Source organism: Diuraphis noxia, unplaced genomic scaffold (assembly GCF_037042655.1).
Source record: "Diuraphis noxia isolate RWA-SAM2 unplaced genomic scaffold, SU_Dnox_SAM2 contig0001, whole genome shotgun sequence".
Taxonomy (NCBI): Eukaryota; Metazoa; Arthropoda; class Insecta; order Hemiptera; family Aphididae; genus Diuraphis; species Diuraphis noxia.
Window position 1 is genome coordinate 32,781,624 of NW_028301711.1, and position 22,036 is coordinate 32,803,659.

The 22,036-nt window shown below is 26.6% G+C and overlaps 3 protein-coding genes across 5 annotated transcripts; 1 reads left to right on the plus strand and 2 right to left on the minus strand.

Annotated features, from left to right (window-relative positions):
• Positions 1-3,032: 3,032 nt before the first annotated feature.
• LOC149060566 (uncharacterized) lies at positions 3,033-3,647 on the minus strand. The gene is made up of 2 exons (XM_089218031.1): positions 3,362-3,647; positions 3,033-3,268 (listed from the first exon to the last, which is right to left on the minus strand). Exons 1-2 carry the CDS (start codon positions 3,556-3,558, stop codon positions 3,142-3,144), a joined length of 324 nt encoding a protein of 107 aa, XP_089074157.1. The 5' UTR covers positions 3,559-3,647; the 3' UTR covers positions 3,033-3,141.
• Positions 3,648-10,051: 6,404 nt separating this feature from the next.
• Gmppa (GDP-mannose pyrophosphorylase A) lies at positions 10,052-14,533 on the plus strand. 3 transcript variants are annotated; one of them, XM_089215815.1, is made up of 8 exons: positions 10,052-10,833; positions 10,914-11,169; positions 11,279-11,553; positions 12,222-12,420; positions 12,494-12,926; positions 13,068-13,172; positions 13,891-14,062; positions 14,142-14,533. In XM_089215815.1, the coding sequence occupies exons 1-8, from the start codon at positions 10,788-10,790 to the stop codon at positions 14,240-14,242; spliced, it is 1,587 nt and encodes a 528-aa protein (XP_089071941.1). In that variant the 5' UTR covers positions 10,052-10,787; the 3' UTR covers positions 14,243-14,533. The 3 variants fall into 3 exon arrangements, with proteins under 3 accessions (XP_089071941.1, XP_015363223.2, XP_015363222.2); XM_015507737.2 differs by having other exon boundaries at positions 10,054-10,833; positions 12,222-12,408; positions 12,497-12,926; XM_015507736.2 differs by having other exon boundaries at positions 10,068-10,833; positions 12,222-12,408.
• A 1,373-nt stretch (positions 14,534-15,906) lies between these two features.
• shv (DnaJ heat shock protein family member shriveled) lies at positions 15,907-21,102 on the minus strand. The gene is made up of 6 exons (XM_015507739.2): positions 20,787-21,102; positions 18,233-18,617; positions 18,011-18,153; positions 17,618-17,819; positions 16,716-16,926; positions 15,907-16,108 (listed from the first exon to the last, which is right to left on the minus strand). Exons 1-6 carry the CDS (start codon positions 20,852-20,854, stop codon positions 16,044-16,046), a joined length of 1,074 nt encoding a protein of 357 aa, XP_015363225.2. The 5' UTR covers positions 20,855-21,102; the 3' UTR covers positions 15,907-16,043.
• Between the last annotated feature and the right edge of the window lie 934 nt (positions 21,103-22,036).

The following is a 22,036-nucleotide window of genomic DNA, read 5'->3' on the forward strand; positions in this document are numbered from 1 at the left end:
ATTGGGATATTTAATTAGTAAAATTCATGATGCTAAGGCTAAGCACCGTTAGCAGTTAGTACCCCTATGATTTGCGTAAATAAAGTGACGATGGAAATATGGAATGTATATACTCGTAATATGTTCGAAAAATTTTAAAAATAATTATTATTTCGGATTATTTACTGAATGGATATATTTTATATTATACGGCGTAGCAAAAAATTCTGAATCCTGATTGTAATTCAGCATACAATTTACATAATTTTTTTTTTTATTCACAGTGCAACTGTACTGCTACATCTACACGATTCTACAGTGTCTTATATAGGACACACGTCACAAATGAATTCTAATGGATTATATTAGCTACTTCAAATATACAACTCAATTGATACAAAATGAATTGTTTAACATTTGTAATGAACTATAACATAATAAATTATAAGCTTTAGTATTTTATAGCACTTTAAAGCATAAATATACGATATTATATTACCTTGAGGTTTGAACATTGTGAAATACCTATGTGATTAAAATATTAACATTTACATTACATAAAGTATGACTTCAATAATTATGTTTAATTTTACTTATTTGTATTAAAATTCATCAGAACACACATTTAACTAAAACTTTAATATATGCATATTTCCTGGTATTTACTACTTTATAAATACGCAAATGTTCAATAATAGTAAATCCATTCCCTGTTTGGCTGTTTATAATAGTTAGTACTGAGTAGTAATTTGGAAATTGTATAGGTATATTTTACTTATTCGTCTATAGCAAATGTAACATTTTATATTTTAATATTTATTGACTGATATACTTTATAATTGTTATACATATTATATATATCAGCCAACTTTTATGAAGTTGAATATTGATTAACTTTCATTAATATACTTACATGTTTATTTTTTTTTTCATTGAACTTAAAAACATCAACAGCAAAGGTTATTAGTTAATACATAATGAGTGATTTCTAGAACTAAAATTATACAATTAACATTGTAATAATTTTGTGTGATTTCCATTTCCATTTATAATATAGTTATCGTTAGCAGAAGTTTTAAATTGTATTGTTTAAGTATAGGTGTTTCTTAGGAAAGCTATCATATTTGCGAAGTTTTCGATGCCTGGCCCTAATGCTTTATTCACGTCGGTTGGAATTTTGAATTTTTTGAGTTCGTCGGAATATTGGTAGCACTCTGTTATTATATATTTTACTGTTAGGGTAACCCCATAGACTATGCATTGAGGGAGCTCATCATTGGCCATAAGGAACTTGAGAGTCAGCCTTGTGTGGCCTATTCGGAGACGATTGATTATAATTTTTTCTCTCTATTTTTCATTAATATTCTCTTTTTATGAACCGACAAAACACGACTAATTTATAAGTTTGACAACTTCTATACATCTAATTTACATTTATCTACATATATAATAAATAAGTATTTAAATATAAAACTAAAAAATTGTGAACCTTAAACCTAATTATTATTTACTAATTTTAAAAATATGATTTATATTTTTGTAAGAGAAGTAACAAATTATACATTATCTGGACTCAATAACAAGTACTTATGTATTATAAACGTGTTTAATAAGTAGTGGCGGATAATGATAATACTTTAATCGTGGAGTATGCATCACCCATACCTGATACCTAAAAAACATTTAATGTAGGACGTGACGACATGATATATTCTTTTATCCTATTCTTTGTAAAAAATTAAAGGCGTGATTGAGTAAAATACTTTAAAAATTGTATCTAATTACCATATATAATTATATTATATAAATATTGTCTTCGAGTAAAGAAAAAATATAAAATACTAAATACATTAATTGCAAAAATAAATGTATCATATTTTTATCATAAGTTAATCAACTAAACTTTTTAAAGCATTGACACTTAGGTTTTGTATTTTTTGTTAGTTATATATAATAAATTATTATTTATTAGTTAAAATATATTTCACATAATATGTCAATAATTATAACATAAATCATGTATATCATAAAAAATTAATAAAAATCGTAAAAACAGCAATATTTATAATAATAAAGACAAGTCAAAATATTATTACTATTTAAAATATAAATTTTTAATCAATAAAATAAAATTATTTCCATATTAATATTTTTGTCAAAATCCCAAAAGTAATGAGCCACGTTTTCTACATAATCATCCATAGATGTTTCATTATCTTTATATTTTCTAATTATATTTTGCATGTAAAATGTAAACATATATTTTTTTTTATTTTGAATTTCTATATTTAGGTGGTTCATTTATATTATTTATTTCTATGTAATTTTCTAACTGAATTTGCTTAAGTTTTTCTAAAAATATAAAAATATAAGGATGATTAGAATTACAAATTTTATTAAAATGGGAATGAAATGACTCACACAGCACACTAGGTAGTCATTCATCTGCTCAAATTTGCATATATTTGGGAGAAAAGATGTGCCATAATTTTAAAATTGTGCTAATCTATGGTCATTTAGCTTAGAACTTATTAAAAATATTTCAAATTAATCAAAAACCATCTCGAGCTCAAAAATAACTAATCAGGAACATTTAATTATCCAATTTCTAATATTCAAGGCTTCAGTTTTATATTCCACACTTAATTCTACTATTTGAACCACCTATATTATACCACAATTGTAATAAATGAAAGGGACAGCCATAAATTTGAATATTTGGCCAGATGGATTCATATGCGTTGTGTATAGCTTTTTTGAAGTCAATGACAACATACTTTAGCTCAAATAAGTAATTATCATGAATACAAAGATCAACTATTAATTCAAAACATTGCAAATATATATTTTGAGTTTTTGCTTTTAATAAACAAAAGACTAAAGGTATATAATGGCCATTAAAATAGCCATGTATAGTGAACAGTTGTAAAAAAAATTAGAATTATATTCAAATGTACCATCCATGTAAATAATTGATAATATTTTTAGATTTATTTTGTATCCAAAAATTATAATACCATTTTCTCTGTCATTACTAAGAAGAAAATGTTCATCTCAATTGGTCACCACCTCTATATTATTCAGCATATTCTGAACTTCTTTCCCAGATTTTGGCAAAGTAGGGAAGTTTTTTCGCTTGATTTTATGCAAGTAACTTACTTGCTACGCTTCTAATTGAGGAATGCTTCTAATAACCGTACACACTATTTTACTAGGTTTCTCATTATTATCTTCAACAGCTTTACGTTTTGCCGATACTAATACAATATGTCTTTGTATATTTTGATCACTATAAAAACACAATTATAATTTTATAATTTCAGATTTTAAAAAATTAATATTTTTAAAATATATTCTACATAAAATAAAAAATTGTACTTACCTATTTGTATTTGGAGTATGGCTATGATCAACATTTTGTTCAGTAATAGTCGTAGTTTCACCAACATTTTTCACAAAAGCATTGCAAGTTTTAATTACACATCGCCATTTTGTTAACTCATAAGCCATAGGCCTATCTACTTTAGAAAATTTAAAATTGTCTAACAATAAAATAGAATTTCCACGTTCTAATTCCATAAATTGAGCTGTTATAGGTATGTGCGTATAAGACTCTATAACGTGTACTGCAGAACAAAATATAAACACCACATAATTCTAAACGAAACTCAAGTGATTCAAACAATTAGTAATATTTCTATCTGACATTTCCAAATATTAGGTCCACAATACTGTAGTCTAATGTGATAAGATATGACTATGATTGACGATTGTCGCCTGATACGATTGTTCCGTGTTCAAAAATTTGGAACTTCCAAATAGTATATTATAAAACGCTGCATCGCGAACTGTACTGTCTCGTCATACAGTCACGAACGAGTTTAAAAATATTTATTTTCCGGGTGGAGTTTATAAATCCATTTATGTACCTGTATATTTGTTGAGGTGGAATTTATCATAGACCTTATTTTACCTGATCATTTTGGACGGAATTTACAATCTCCCAAATAAAGCCGTTAAAAACATTAGTTCAACCGTGGCTGATGAACATAAATTTGATTAGTATAAAGTATTAAGTTTCTATTCACTTATATTATTTTGTTATTTAAAATGCTAAATGCTAAGAACATTAAATAAAATTATTATTTAAATGCAAGATACAATAAATACTATAGAAGAGCACCTAGTAAATATAAGATACAATTATAGTTGAAATACTGCTCACCCCTGATCCAAAAAAACATATACAAGGTTATGAGTGGAACATTTCAATAATTTTAATAATTACCTAAATAGTATATTTCATTCATAACTCGAAAAAAGTAATGTCTATTTTTTATAGTTGAATATAAGTGAATCATAGTTATTTTACAATGAATGGAAAAACATTCATATGGTCGTGAATATAACACTATAATATTATATAAAATATATATTACGCATTAAGCATATTTTGTTTTTTGATTTATAGTTTCAAGGTACCTAGTTTATGGAATTTTATCTTGAGATAACCGAGAATTTTTAAGGCTGTACATTTTAATTTTAATGTATTTTATAAATGTGTATTTGTGTAGTTGAATGTTCTATAGTTTTTTATTGATGTTAAATGTATCACTTTTTTTAATTTAATGTTACATAATATTATGAGCAATTTATTCCTACGTTCATTCATAATCCGTCATTTTTTGATAACCAAGCTATTGAAAAATGTTTGTTATTATGATTTAAAATATCAATAGAAATTAGTTATTTTTTACAATATTGTAAATATGTTTATTACGAGTATGAGATAACCAATTATTTATTGCATATTAGATATTATTTTAATGTAAAAAAAAAAAATATAATATGCTTACATTATTTACAATATTTGTCTGTTATGCAAATTAAAAATGTGGCATTTATGTTATATAATGCATAACGTCTATGAGTATTGAGTAGGCATCTAATCTTTATAATTATTGTATTAATAATTTACAATACAATATTATTGAACTGGTTACTATTTCACCACGACCACGTTATGTATATTAAATTGGTGTGGATAGCAAAACTTTGTTTTTTATGATTCAAGTTACTTATGAAAGCAGTTTCAAATTTCATTTTATTCTAAATATAAGTGAATTACAATTTAAAGCCGTAAATTTATGTCATAACAGCAATAAGAGAGTTCAAAATTAATAATTCCTTCTTTCTACTTTAAATATGCTAAAAAGGTTTTTAAAAAAAATATTAAAAATATTCATATATATTTTATATTAGCTTCTCACGAAACTATCATGTGGGCACTAATTATGTTATATTTTACACAATTTTACTAGATATTAATATAATTAAAAAAATGTAGACCAACATATGTATAACTATCAATAAAAAAATCCAAAATCGCATAAAATTACCAAAATAGTTGATAGATATTTAATTCAAAACACTGATTTAAACAATATACCTAATAGAATTAAATAACTATGACGTAAGTAAAACACCAATAAGTACTTACTTCGTAAATCAACAGTATAACTATTCTTATTACTTCTATAAAGATTGTGAACATTTATCGATACTCGAGTAAGAATTAAAATTTCATGAATAGTTTAAAATGTTTAAATATTGAAGATGAAGAAACATTTTGAACATACCGTAATAAATTAATATCAATGAAAGATATCTAAAATCTACCAAATAAACACAACTAAAATTTAAACAAATGTTTTTTTAAGCTAAAAAATAAATCAAATTAATTGATATTTATTTTTTTTTTTAAGTTTAAAGTTAATAGTTATCCTTTTTTTTTTAAACTCGGTTAAAATAAAAGTTATATGGAAATTTACGAATAATATATTAAGTTAAGTTATTTATTTTTATATAATATTAATAGCTAGTAATATGGTATTATGCAATATACGGTTTAAAGTAATAAAAAGTATATGTTATTTGTGCAATGTGTATCATAATTCATAAGTTACTAATGACAGAGAAATTATAAAAAAAATTTAAATAGTTAAAATTTACTTAACTTTAACTCGTTTATGATCACGCTTGGTCGCTTGGATGTACATAAACCAATAACAAATTTTTAAACATATACCTCTGAATTTATTATATTATGTTATTATGTATAAAAACTTAAAAACTAATAAAATTGTATGGATTTACAATTATTCGTTATTGAGTTGTACAAAAATAAAAATAAATAAATATCAATTTCGTCGAAAACTGATTTCATAAAAAAATCTCGTTTTTCCTCATTTCTTTTTAAATGTTGCAAATTATAAAGAAAAATGCTTAATTTTTAATTTTAATCGAATTTCTATCAGAAAATAACTTTAATTTAACAATTGAAGCATTTTTTCTACTACTTTCTACCTTTCGTGTATACACACAGAAAAAAAAACAACTATCATTCTATGTTTATATATTTTTATATATTATATTTATATAATTTATTAATTTATATATATGACAAGCAAATAAATTACAAAAATATAATCTGATTGAACTTTAATTACTAGCCATAAAATACCATAAATTAGGGATGCCAGATTTCAAAATAAAAAATACGGGACAAAACTATAAACAATTAAATTATGGTTGGGGGGGGGGGGGTTGAAACGTTGAACGTTGGGTACCTACCATCCCAGTATGTTACAGCCTGATAAGTTTTATAGTTTTATACAGTTTATTTTATGAAAAAATGCTTTTTAAGAAACCATTTAAAAATATGGCTCAAAACATTTCACAATGTAAGAAAAAATAACTAGTTAAATAAAAATAGAGTTTATAATAAATAAATATTAGGGCATTATGCGAAGAACAGAAACGATAGGATCAAAATATTTATTTTTTTAAAATAAATATCTGTCAAATTCAAATGAAAAGTATGAATAACTGAAAACTAAATAACTGATAAGTGATAAGAAACGAGTATGCAGTAGTTCACAACACGGACTAAGATATATCTTAGTCCGTGTACAATCTTGACTTTGTGTATTGATGTTAGGAACCAGAATACCAGATTCCAAATTATTTACGGAACGGTAGATAGTGATAGACATATAGATAGATAGATAGATAGCATAGACCGGAAACATTTATGTTAATATGTTATCAGTCTATCAATGGTTAAAAATATTTTTGGCTTGACTTTTGAAAACACATTTTGAATATAATATTATATACAAATATTAAACAATAATGTGTTCTATTTTTACGGGACATACGGGACGAGAATTTCATAATACGGGACATTTTTACGATATTGGATCTGTTACGGGGACACCGGGACACTGTCATGAATTACGGAACGTCACCGTATAATACGGGACGTATGGCATCCCTACATAAATAGTATTATTACTTTAGAATATTTAAGAATTGTGCATTATATTATGTACTTATAAGAAATCAAAGAAATAAGTCTTAGACATTTTTGGATACCTCACTTTAACACCTATATAAGTGTTGTCTCTGTTAAAATGCCGAATTCACGACTAAAAATTAAAAAAATCGACTAAACAATCTATTATAGTATGTGATCCAAAATGGCCAGAATTTGTTAATCTTTCGAGTAAATGCTACAAAAGGATAAGGATGATAAATATTTATGAGATTACAAGTTATAACTATTAATTTTTAAATAGAACATGCCATAAACAAAGATATCTTATCCTGATGATTAATAAAACAATTTAACGAAATTTTACAGATACCAGAACCTCCTTAAACATTCCAGAACACCTCTACGAAGCACTCGGACCGGACTATGAAAATTCTATTAATATTCTAACTTTCCTAAAAATAACCAAACTTTATAACCTCATATAATTTCATATGTTTTCCTAGATATTCTCCTACTTTAATTACATATACCTACCAAGAATAATTTTATTGTAATATTGTAAAATGTATTGTAAATTGTACCTGTATATATAAGTAATATTTTAAAATATGTAAGCTAATAACCTTAGTTGTTGAGGCTTTAAAGTAATAAAAAAAAAAAAAAAAACAATTTAATCATTATATTATAACCTGATGTACAAGATCAGATATTGATTAAAAAAGCGAGAAATTTCGTATTAAACCAAGAAAATAATATTTTAATAATGTATAAAATATTTAATTTTAGGGGAATACGATAAGTCACTAAATAGTAAATAGTGTTACCTATGAGTCGTATAATTGAAATTCTTGAAACTTTCATGACCGTTAGTGGCTTGTTTAGAAACAGACAAACAAAACAATGTGGAACGTATTTTCTGCTCAACCTGCATATAGATATCAGCAAGTTTATAACTTCGCGTGTTTGTAGGTTGTCAAAAATGGCACAACATTTAGTGAATTTGTAATGGGACATTTGAATTATAATTACAAAACCAAACTAAAATTAATTTTTAATATTATTATTAATTTCTCTAAATATAACATAGTGTAACTATATAATTTGTCTAAAAATAACTGAAAATATTACCTACCTATCCTCACTATGGAAATTATTAAAATTAATATTATTGAATATACTTTTAGGAATTTATAAACTTTATATTTTTATTAATCTTATGAAATTGAATAATTATTATTAAGCATAGATGTAAGAGCAACTGTTCTATTATATTTAATCATATTATATAACGCTTTTTTCAATACGCTGCCTTTATAAATTAGATTTCAAATGAGTTTTTATTTCTAACTGTTTTAAAGGAGTTTACTATAGGCAATCACATAAAAAAGTGTATGTGCGTGCCATCAATCGTTGCCTATACCGCTGTTGCATTCGCTCTTACATTCAAATTATGTCAAGTACTTAATAATATACATACACAATAACTTCACAAATTTTGCTATTACATATCTAATTTCACTCACCAAAATAATTAAAAATAATAGACCTAAGAGTGTTCAAAACCGAATTAAAGCACTGCATACTTTCTTAATTTGCTACTGCACATTTTATATTATTGCTACTGAACACAGTTTTATGTCTTGGTTTTAATTTGGTTTGGTTTTCAAATATATTTCGTAAAATTTGTAAAATGGAACTTACACTGTTGGTAAAATATAATAATATAATAATTATTACTTGACTAAATATTTCGAAATTTGTTGACGTCCAAAGTCGTGATCCATCTACAGAGAAACGTCTACGAATAGTACGAATGAACTAATAGTTACCTAGGTATCCAACCATCCAGGTTAAAGGTTTACCATTAGCGGTAGTGCTCGCGGCTTCGTATTAATTTTGTGTTGTAACTTCTGTCGTCTATGCGACCCCCGACATTTGGTTCATCATACTTATCACGAGTTGGCGGCGATCCGTTGATAAAAACTCCGCTACGTAAAAACCCTAGATAATATATAATGGATAGGACATCCCTATACTAAATAGTAAATACCCATGGGGTATTTACTATTTATATATACTATATATATGTAATATATAATATAATAATAATATTAATAATATTATATATATATAATATATAATATATATATACTATATATATATTTATATATACTATATTTATATATATTTACTATTTATACTATTTATTTATACTATTACTTATTATAATACTATTACTAATAGTCTATTCTATTAACCTTGGTAAATACCCATGGGGCAGCGTTCCCGAAGTTTTGGTATGTGCCCCATCTATACCATTGTTACCAGTAGTAACCAACAGGTTACCATTTTAATTTTATCACTATCTACAAATAATTGTTATCAAACAAATAATAATGTTAAACATTGAATTTGTCGTTTACGGATTGACTTTAAAACACAATTATTTTGAATAATCTGAAATTCAACAGAAATACAGTTTAAAGTTTAAAGTAATCTTCATTAGTGGGTTATTCATTTATTTTATATATTTTATTGACTATTGTTACCACGGTAGATTACAACCAAATCACTTATTACCTAAATACAAATATAAATAATTATTATAAGTAATTTTGTATATATTTATATTTTCTTATATTTCATATTTATCATATTATACTGTGTTATGGAGTATGGACTTATTGTTATTAATTTCCATTTACCAATTATAAAAGCACCTACTGGCTAAAATAAACTAAAATAATTATTTTGTTTTAAATTTAAATAAAAAAGATTTGTTCATGGGATAAAAAATGTATTACCCCGTAGCTTATCATTCGGGAACGCACGGAGAAGGCAGCGGCCGCTGAATATGGCCTATCCATTATATATTATCTATGGTTAGAGCACTATAAATGTAGTATAGTGCCTTACTATGGTAATAACATATTTTGAGACGGTTGTTGTTGTTTACAAATATTTGATATCATGCTATCCATCCTCGTGATAGCTGATCAAATCAACCGTTGCTCGTTGGCCGCTGACGTGAGAATATTATTGTTACAATTATTATTACACGTCGCCGTCTGCTGAGTAGGTGCTTTAATTCCTATTAAAATATACAATTACTAAGTAGTACCATTTGACATTTGCCCATTTATCCACTTACGATAACGCACTGTAGTCAGTAAGTTGTTACATTATTTATCACTAACGTATTCTATAATATTATACAATCGCTTTATTTTAAAACTGTTTCCGCACCGGTGGTATCTATGATGATAATCGATGTAACAGTTTTATAGTAAAAAAATTAGTTCCGACAGTGGTATCTCAGAATAATTGAGTCCGTGGCATGGCACCACGTCTCGTGTGCACATAAAACCAACAACTGTACTCTGCAATAACTTAAAGTCACCATCAACTTGGTTGTGTGCTATTTGTTGTCGTCGTCGAAAATAAACTTATTGCCGTCTAGTTAGTACAAATGATCATGCTTAAAGCCGTAATACTGATTGGCGGCCCATCCAAAGGTAAGTTATAACATTTTTACTTTAACTACACACTTTCATCATGTTTAGTTTTTGTTATTAGATTTTTTAAATTTTTACAGGCACTCGATTTAGACCCCTTTCGTTGGATGTACCTAAACCACTTTTCCCCGTGGCTGGCTTACCTGTTGTTCAACACCACATAGATGCATGTTACCGTCTGGGCCAAAAGCGTAACTCAATTGCTGTAGACGGTAGTAAGAACAATGTCAACAAATATTGTATAGCCGAAGTGCTCTTATTGGGATACTACGGAGATGATGAGCTGGCAGACTTTTTACTTACAGCCACTCAGAGTTATCCATCACTGCGAATTAGGTATGGTTTTGCTAACTAATACCTACTTTAATATAATACTCATATTATCTCATTATATTTCCTATATATGTTTTTTTTATAAATGATCAAACAATTATGATGTGTTTAGATATCTACGCGAGCCTGATGCTTTGGGTACAGCTGGTGGCTTATATCATTTTCGAGATACGATACTTGCTCCGTTAGGAAATACTGATGGCAGTGAAGGTGAACAAGTGCAGGCATTTTTTGTAATGAATGGTGATGTTTGCGCTGATTTTCCATTAGATGAAATGCTTGACATGCACTTCAATAATAATAATTTCCAGTCACAGCATCAACAAAAACCTGTGCTAATTACTGTTATGGCTACTGAAACTACTCGACAACAATCTGTACACTATGGTATGCTAATATGCTATATAAGATAAGGGGTTATGTGTTCGAAAATGATATGTTCGAATAAAATGTGTTCGAATGAAAAGTGTTCGAAAAAGCATATTTTCGGATGAATTTTTGTTCGAATAGTTAAACTCAGTCTTCTCTAAGAACTCTAAGAATAAGCATATTATATTAAAATATTATTTATATACTGAAAAAAATTATTAAATATATAGGTAAAAACAAGCATATTATATTAAAATATTATTTATTTATTTATTATTTATATAGTGAAAAAAATTATTAAATGTATAGGTCTATGTATATCGTCAAATAAAATAAACAAATGTATATACGAGTATATTCAAGTTAAAAATTTAAATTGTACGCAATTCGGTGCGTAAATAATGTTAATTGTTAAATTGTCTTAAATAACCGTCTTTCCCTGGTTAACGGTATAATAGTTGGAATATACTATAGATAATAGATATCTTAATATCTATAATTTCAAAATAATAAATACAAAGTTTTCGAACAAAAATTCATCCGAACATATGCTTTTTCGAACACTTTTCATTCGAACATATCATTTTCGAACACGTAACCCGACACCCTATATAATAATATTATTACCTGTATGTGATAGGTTATTTAATGACCAAAATTCTTTTGTTGTTATTAATTATGTTTAGGTTGCATGGTTGTAGACAAAGAAACAAATATCATACAACATTATGTTGAGAAGCCATCTACATTTGTTTCAAACACAGTGAACTGCGGTGTTTATTTGTGTTCCCCACGGTTATTTGATACTATAGCAGATATTCATTTAGAAATGTCTAACAGTAACGGAAATGGTAATCAACAACATATCACCAGGTATACTACTAAGTAATAGAAGAACACAGTAAGAATTTAAAATAGAAGTTCCTTAATTTACAAATAAATTTTACCCTGTTTATAGCAGTCATAAAAGTAATATTAACCAACAGCAGCAACAAAAGCTGACTGAAGAGCGAGTTGCTGCTGCCATGGTCATGTGGATGGAGCAAGATGTGCTACGTAGACTGGCAGGAGAATCTGGAAGTGGTTGCAGTAGTGGTGGTGATGTTGGTAGTAGAATAAAGAAAGATGCTGTATGTAGTGGAGTGGCATTGGCAGCAACAACACGTAACTGGTGGTCTCAATTAAAGACTGCTGGTGCTGCAATCTATGCAAATCGTCACTATTTAGCTTTGCGCCAACAACGACAACGATTACTACAACGAGAGTCAATTGATTTACCATTGCCTTCACCAGTAAAATGTCGATTGGCAACTGCAAATCCTAATGGTGGATATTCAACAATTGGAAATGTGTATGTGCATCCATCAGCTCAAGTGCATCCAACTGCATTAGTTAGTTACACTTTATTTTGTATTTATTATTCATTTTTATAAAGTGTAAAAAATTAAAATTGGTAATTTTAGTAATTGTTAATAGTTTTTAAATTACAATACTTGCTTTATTATTCTAATGTTTTTTTAAATTATTATTAGCTCGGTCCAAATGTAAGTGTTGGCGAAGGAGCATGTATTGATCAAGGTGTACGTGTCAAGGAGTCTATTGTGCTACAAGATGCTGTCATAGGTCAACATAGTCTGGTAATTAAGCTGTAATAATTTTTTGTTATTTAAAATCAAAATTTTGCTATTAATTGTATAGTATATAGAATCTACTCTATAAGTAGTTAATAATTATACTCTATCTTAAATTCTCAAAAAAAGAATAATCACTTTTTGCACAGTGTGATTGATGCGAATGACGCATCAAGAACCATGTGATTTTACTAACACTGGGTGGTTAGGGGAAAATGCACAGCACTGAAGAAAATCCGTCAGCTGACTGATTTTATTCTTTTCTGAGACGGGGTAAAGAATGAATATTTTCATTGTACATGTAGTGTATTGTGTATTGTTTCTAATAATATTGAGTGTATAAATTTATTATGTTACATAATTTTTTTCTCTTATGACTTATATACCTAACCAGTTATAATTATGTATAAAATGTAATTTTAAGTATTAAATCACTTAATATTAAGAATTTAAATAAAATTAATGCCAATAAAACATTTAACACTTTCATATGATGGCAATAAAACAGTTAAAAGTCTATGGATACTCGCTTTATACAGATAGTATGAATTATTTTTTTTATCAGTAAAAATACAAGTGACTGTGGATGTAAAACCATTTATCACCATCATATAAATATATTAATTGTTGAACTGATTAGTATTTAATTATAAAAATGTATTTTAGTAAGAAATTCCTTAATAGGACACCACTTTTATAATATTTCATAAATTAATATATTTAGGTGATGCACAGCATTATTGGTAGACGTGCTAAAGTTGGTGCTTGGTGTCGTGTAGAAGGTAGTGCAGCATGTTCGGACCCTAATCCTAATGTGGCATATGCAAAAATGACACCTCAGCTGCCCTTATTTAACGCCTTAGATGGTCGACTTAATCCATCCATAACTATACTTGGTAGGTTTTATTTTTTATCATATTTTTTATTTGTACAACAATTGTTATATTACTAAAAGTTTATTGTTATATAATATAGGTTGTGGAGTCAACGTCGAATCTGAGGTGGTATTATTGAACAGCATTGTGTTGCCTTACAAGACTTTAACTAGAAGTTATAAAAACGAAATAATATTGTGATCATTATATAGATGAAGACTCATGAAATGTAAATTAAGACAAAATTAAATTAATAATATTTTTTGTGTGTCATATAATTATTGGCCAACTCATTATCGATACATAAATTATGATGTAAATTTATTGTTATTATAAATACGAGTATTTATGCATTTATATTAATTTACTTATATTTCATATCCTTATTAATTATTTATGCACATTTTTATTGTTAACTGTTACACAAGTGTATTTTTGCATATTATCATTACTTAAAAATTTAATATCAATTAAATAGTTTATTTAAACATATATTTTTATACTAATTTGTCTTACCTATATCTTATTATTATTTTTTATTCGTGCTAATAGTCAAATCTTCAAAAAAAAAAAACTTGTTAAGTGGTCAGTTTTTATTGGTGAAAAATATATTTATTGCCTTAGCTCAAACAATTACAAATATGCTTTCAAATATTTATTTAAATAATACCTAGACATTTTTTTTTTATAAATATTAACTAATTTAACTATGGTGTTGGTAATCTGTCTGGAATTCCCAGAAGAAAATCAATGAAATAAGTTTATTGACCACAATATGGTTATTTCATTTTTTTCTTCCCAAGTCTAATGTTACGGTTATGATATTATGATGTTAAAAATTAGTTGTGAATAATATTAATGATTTAACATATTTTTAATGTTGGACCAAAAAATGATGACATCTTATAATTTATGAGACATAATATAATAATTAATTGTAAATAGTTTATAATAATAGTTAATTAAATAAATAAAAAACAAATATAGAATATGTAAACACAATTTAGCTAACCTAATTCCAAAAAAGTTTATAAAATGTGAAAAATCAAAAAAGAAATTAATTTAATTTTTAGTAATAAATTTAAAAAAGTTATTCGATTTTTTAATCTAGACATTTTTAAGTAGTATTCTATTTTTAACAGTAATTTATTTCTTTAACATTTTTTTTATGATTGAAATTTAATATTTATAAACCGACATTCTGGTAGGTTTTAAGATACATTAAAATGAAATAAGAAATAATGATAACATAATATAATATAATAATATATTATTTGACAGGCCTGCCTGCATCATATTTATATATAACAAACAAGGCTGGTGAGTTAGAGTTGAACTTTATGGACCATCTATCATATGGGTTAGCTTAGTAATATATGATCAACATTTAACACCCCAAAATCTAAACAATAAAATACAAACAATAATGAGCACTGGACAAAATCTTAAAACTTGGTTGGCAGATACCTAGCATAGTGACTATAACAAACATAACAAGTGGAAGTACCTAAGCTCCTCCAAAATGATTTACATATACTCCAAAATAAATATTAACTGGAGCTTTTGACAGTTAATGTATTTTTCTTATTTAACAGATTTAAAGAAAAATGTATAATCATAGCTTTTATCAATCAATAGAATATTTTAAACATATTTAGACTTGGCATACACAAATATGATAGGTAATAACTGTATTTTGTAAATAATAGTACTATATATAATAGCTTAAATACATATATGTATACATTTCAAGGACAGTAATTCTGGAGTTAATTGTGAATAAAAAAAATACATAATCCTTATTAATTATTCAGTTGTTTGGTGTAAACCATGAGTTATTTAAGTATGCACATAGCACAATTGAATTTATAAATAATATCATAAGCACACATTTATTTTAGTAAATAATTTAAATATAAATCTACATCATTTACATCACAGAATTATTAAAAGACAAACATCTTAATTTGTTGCACTTATGACTTGAAAGATATTCTTCTCCTCAGTATCCATTTAAACCATTGTATAATTTATTGATTGAGTTTTCACCCAATATTCTTTTGAGATCTAAAAAACAAACATTTTAAATATTAACTGTAATCGAATTATAAAAAATAATATTTTTAAGATATACTTAAAACACTGATTACTAATATAGTAATATGTAATTTATTTTAAAGTCATTAATGTAATTTTCTATGATAAACATTAATTTTGTCTTAACCTGATTTTAAGCATAAAGTACTAATATTCACATAAATAATGTCTAAGGAGATTTCATACTGATATTAATTATTCTTTAATAAATGTTTTTTTAAAGGACTTTATATTCGCATGTATTATTGTCCATGTCTTACAAATGCATAATATAGAAAATTTTAAGCGCAGCAAATCACATTTAGCTTTGTTAGTTTAAAACTTAAGAGTAAATTGACTAGTAAGTTGTCTAAATAATAATCTTTCCTTTAAATTTTATAAGAGGTTACACTCTAATTTTTAAACTAATGGAGCTAAACATTAATTGCTGAGTGTACAATTAAATTTGCTATGTTACTCATTTATAATACAGAATAGATACAATGTAAACAGTTTATAAGACGGAGATAACACATAACATACAGGTAAAACAATAATAACAAATAATGAAATTTCAATTACAAAAAATATATGTTACCTTCTTTGTCTTGTTCATTGAAGTCATTTTTAGGAAACTGGATGTCAATAGTAATGATAAGATAACCATGCAGGTTATTATTTTCATAGTTGGGCATTCCTTCACCTTTTTTACGAATTTTTGCTCCAGGCCAGGTTACAGTATTTCGTTCAATAAGAATTTTTCTTCCATCCAATTGGGTTATCTCTGTTTGGAAGCCAATCAATGCGTCCTACAAATAAATAATATATTAAAATTCTTTTTATGTACATAAATTATTAAAAACCTAACATTTATCAATCATATATATGCATATAATTAATAAAAGATAACAATGTTTACTATAAACCAAATCAATACATTTACGTTAATAATTGAGCTATTACTAAAATGTTTATTACATTCATTTTGAGTCAATTGAAATTTATCTTAAATGATGTGTAGGTTTTAACATACAAATATAAAATTTTAATGGAAAAAAAAAATGTTTATATAATACCTTCAAATTTTATTTTATTACTGATTATTTTTAGAGCTATACATTTCCATGAACATTTTTTTGAATAAATTTGGAAATTTTTTTTATATTGATTTTGTAGTTACTAATTTTTTTTTTAAAGTTATAGAAAATTTGTTAATTTAACACAAAATACTTACCGACAATTTAGTATTACAACAATATAGTCAGTATATTATTAGTATTGTTATTAATTATCATTATCACAGTTTTTATAATTATTCCTAAATAGGTAAGATTAGAATTTTTTAATATTTTTTTCAAACTTATAGTTGTAATTATTTTTAATTCACAAGAACTCAACAAACTAGACATATAAACTCACATAACTTGGAAAAAAATAATATATAAATATATTTCCTCGAAGAATTTTTATTAAATAATTTTATAAATATGAATTAAGTACCTGTAATGTAATAGTTAGATTAGTGTATAAATCATCGCCTCGTCTTTCAAAAACAGAATGAGGTGATGTTTTTATTTTAAAAACAAGATCGCCTGGTTCTCCATCAATATGTGGCTCTCCTTCTGCCGTAAACTTAGTTTCTTGGCCATCTTTCATACCAGGTTCTATTTCTATTTCTAACATGCTTTCTTCAGTAACCATTCTAAAAAACATCAAACATCTTAAATTAAATTAAAATTCATATTTCTATTTTTAATTTATAGTAAATTATTTTCAACTATACTATTTTTTAAACTGTCTAAAAATCACTTTTAGATTATAATAATATAAAAGTAATTCTGAAAGTTTATAACAGTAAAAAAAAAAAAAAAAAAAAAAAAAATTATAACTTACTTTACATTGGGACATTCATCACAAACATTTTGTTGCATCATTTGAAACCGACCAGGCCCCAATTGTTTGGTGATCATCTCTTGGCGGCAATTACATTGTCTTGTGCCATGAGCTGGTTTTATAACCGGTTTGTTTCTAGTAACCTAGAAAATCCATTAAAATATTTTATAAGTAAAAAAAAATTATATTTTATAAACTATGAAAATTACTATAAATTTATACCTGCACAAAGTTTCCATTGTATAATTCTTCTAAGGAAACATGCAAGTCTAGAACTATAGTTCCACCTTTAGGAATTTCTTTTTGTCCAGGCGATTCATCAAAATGAAAACCAAAGTCTCCAAAGAAACTGGCAAATGGATCATGACCTGCAGCCATACTGTCCTTTTTAACACACTGTTCGCCACATCTATCATAGTCTTTGCGCATTCTTTCATCAGATAGTACTTCATATGCATTTCTTAACTTTGAAAATTTTTCCGAAGCTTCAGGATCATCTCGATTTTTATCTGGATGAAGTTGTTTAGCCATTTTTCTGAATGCTGATTTTATATGATTCTGTTTGGCTGAGCGTGGCACATTCAATATATCATAGTAGTCATTTGAACTGTAATCATAACACATAATGGTAGGTATAGTCAATGTATTGAATCTATATATTTTAATAAACTTTTTTTTCTAAAATGTATTTATAGCAATATTTTTTAATTGAGCTAGTTCAGTTTATGATAAGGGATTTTATTTATTTTAAAAATGTTTAAATGAAAAACACTAATTCATGTTTAAAAACAAATTTTTAATATTGGGCATTTTACTAATTTTATAAACAATACTTGACAAGTTTAACAAATTTTAAATAAAACTTGTTCTAGTATTAAATATGTATAAGGTTTGACCCAGTTAAATGATTTATTGAAGAATGGGGTTAATAAAAATAATGATCTTGTTTTTTTTTTTCGTTTTATTATAACTGTCAAATTAACAACTCAAAATGTCAAATTATTTAAATTTTGTTTAACACTAAACAAATTTTATAGGAAAAGTTGATTTTCAGGAAATTTTGACAATTCTGAACACAGGAAGATTGTGATAAACATTATGAAACAATGACATTTTCTAAAATTCTATGGAAATGTGGTCAAAGGTCAATTAAGTCAATATTTTGTATAGTTAGGTAATAGGAATTATTAATTTTTTCAAAAATTGTCAAAATTTACAGTATCAAAAGTACTATTCAATTAGTTTTTTAGTATCAAAATTAATCATCTTTTTGTGTTACATATAATTCTAAAAATAAAGTTATAATAAAACGAAGAAAATACATTACATTATTATGCATGATATTTATTTAGTATCTGAATGTATCTGACCTACCACAACATGTGATCTAGGTATCATATTGGGTAGTGCCGGATATCATCCTGGGGCCGGAGCAGGAGCTCCTCCCAGATGATGCATTCAGGAGGCGACGTGTCGAGGCGATGGTGGAGAACAGAGGTTGATGTTTGGCAGAATGGTAGAGGCGATTCTCGGGCGGAAGGAGAATGCAGAGCGGGCCAGGCAGGCGCGATTAGTATATGGTTGCTGAATTTTTGGGCTGAAGACCAAATACCTAGGGTGGTTAGAGGCCCCCACGTAGGTATAGCTGTTATGTATGTTGTTATTTGTTATGGTGAATAAACGATACGGGTTCGGGTGGCAGTATTGTGCTAAACAGTTCTCACTCGTTCCTGGTTTCAAAAAGGGAGGGGGGAGGAAAGGTATCATATTGGGTATTTGTCTGCTATTTTTAGTCATTTTTAATTCATAAAATTATGTTATTTTATTATTATTAATTAATTAGAAATATGAATATAAAATAATACAGGATTACATTTAATTATGTAAAAATTGATCAAACTAAATATCAATTAAAAAAATGTATGAATATTGAATACACATACCTATTACAGCAATACGTCAAAATAATTTCTAAAAAATAGCTTTATTTTATGTTATATCTATTTGTAAATATTTCTTCATTTTAAAAAGCATATAATTGATATTATCAAGTATTTTTCAAGAATAATATCTATTTTCATGTTACCGTTAACTAATGATTAATCACCGAATAAAGTAGCGTAGCAACATAAGTGACTTTCCATATTGGGAAGCAAAATCTTTCTGGTAAGTTTTGAGACTTGAGATAATCTCAAAAAACTATTGAGGAACTGTAATGAATTCTTAAATGTATATATTTTATCTCTTATTATATACAGGATATTTTTTTGCATCGCAGCATTTATGACTATAATTTAAGTATTTAAGATGTGTTTTACATCTGTAAATGCTAGTAAATAAAATGATTGACAGTCTAAATAGACCAATAAAATTTCTCACTTATTTTCACAATATTTATCATATTTTTATTTGTAAAAGTATGCAAGGAATATGTAAATATAAATTAGTATTATTTTATTCAATATATTATATATGTGCTTATGATTTATATCTTAATTCTTAACTAAGATATGAGATAAAACACTGTAGGTAGGTATTTGTTAATTTATTTAATTTGTTTTTAAAACTACTCAATATTATATAAAAAAGTGTCATTAATATCCTTTTCTGTATAATTATGCACAATATACACAGAATCACATCACGTTCGTCAAAGGTGTAATGTCATTAATGTAATTGAACAAAGTATTTTATGTACATATATACATATGTGTGTGTGTATGTGTGTGTGTGTGTGAAAGAGAACGAGAGTATATATAAAGATAAATATACTTACTCGCCATATGCCAAGACAGAGAACGTCAACAAATTGTAAACGATGAATAGAACGTAATTTAAAAACATTTTATTTATTTTTTGGTTAGTAAAAAACCAATATGACAACGAGTTTGATTTACCAATGACTAGAAACTAAAAATCGTCGGACAGGTATTTTACGTTTTCCCTAACAAATCAGTAACACAAATTTGATCATACATAAATCCATTTTAAAAACTTCACATTTCACACGAGAGCAATTTCCGCGAAGCATAAAATGTTTTAATTTCACTACTCTATGATTCGTTTTCAAATAATATTAAATATACGCGTTGTGTCTACCTCCGGTTGATATTGTAATCAAAAGTAATGTGGGCGATTCTGATTGGCCGGCTAGTGTTTCGTCCTCCGGTCGATCCGTATCACAAGGGTTTACGACCCATTGTCGAAACGCATTATCTACACACAAACAATATATCGTTGAGCATGGAAGAAGAAAAAGATCTATGTTCGGATCTACCTCCAACTTAGAGCCGACTAACGATCAGCAGAAAGTGAATGATCGAATGGCTGGACGCTGTGGACAGCAGCTGCTGTTGTGTGTAAATTGTAAATAATCTACCCGGCGTCCCACCGTCGTTTAATATAATAATATTATAACTCACAATTAACATACCTACATGTAACATTACTGTGTAAGTGCCTACCTATAGGTATAATTGCTTAGGCTTGTCGATACCTTTTTTGCAGTGGTCGTGCACAAGCTTAAAGGTACTTCGTGTTTCGTGTCGTATCGTGTTGTTTCGTGGAGTTGTGATGTTTAAGTCGTTACATCCTGGTAAAAATGGTATAGGACATAGGTAAACATATTCCCGCCACTCATGATAGTAGATAATTGATATTAATATAGTATTTACTATTTATTATGATTTATGATATAATTTTAAATTTATACAAATATGCAATGTAGTATTAAGTATTAAGAGTTAATCCAGTTATATGTTAATCAAGTTAATAACATTATTTAAATTTAAAAATGGACAATAGTTATGAACATAATATGAGTCTATATCGACGTAAAATAATTATAATTTGTGTATTACAATTAATCAAAAATAGACAGATTAACAAATTTTATTTTAACTAATATGGATACTTATTTGTAAAATAAACTGCCGAATCAGAATCTATAATTTAGTGTACAATATGGGCAACTAGGTTTTGTAGAGCCCTGGCATGAAAAATGTTATGGTGCCCCTGTGTAATTGT

Coding starts and splice junctions, on each gene's coding strand:
- LOC149060566 (XM_089218031.1), bottom strand. CDS start 3,558: ATGGAATTAGAACGTGGAAATTCTATTTTATTGTTAGACAATTTTAAA. Junction 3,269..3,361: donor CATACTCCAAATACAAATAG/GTAAGTACAATT, acceptor GTGTTTTTATAG/TGATCAAAATATACAAAGAC.
- Gmppa (XM_089215815.1), top strand. CDS start 10,788: ATGATCATGCTTAAAGCCGTAATACTGATTGGCGGCCCATCCAAAG. Junction 11,170..11,278: donor TATCCATCACTGCGAATTAG/GTATGGTTTTGC, acceptor TGATGTGTTTAG/ATATCTACGCGAGCCTGATG. Junction 13,173..13,890: donor TCATAGGTCAACATAGTCTG/GTAATTAAGCTG, acceptor TAATATATTTAG/GTGATGCACAGCATTATTGG.
- shv (XM_015507739.2), bottom strand. CDS start 20,854: ATGTTTTTAAATTACGTTCTATTCATCGTTTACAATTTGTTGACGTTC. Junction 17,820..18,010: donor GATGAATGTCCCAATGTAAA/GTAAGTTATAAT, acceptor GATGTTTTTTAG/AATGGTTACTGAAGAAAGCA. Junction 16,927..17,617: donor ATCTAACTATTACATTACAG/GTACTTAATTCA, acceptor ATTTATTTGTAG/GACGCATTGATTGGCTTCCA.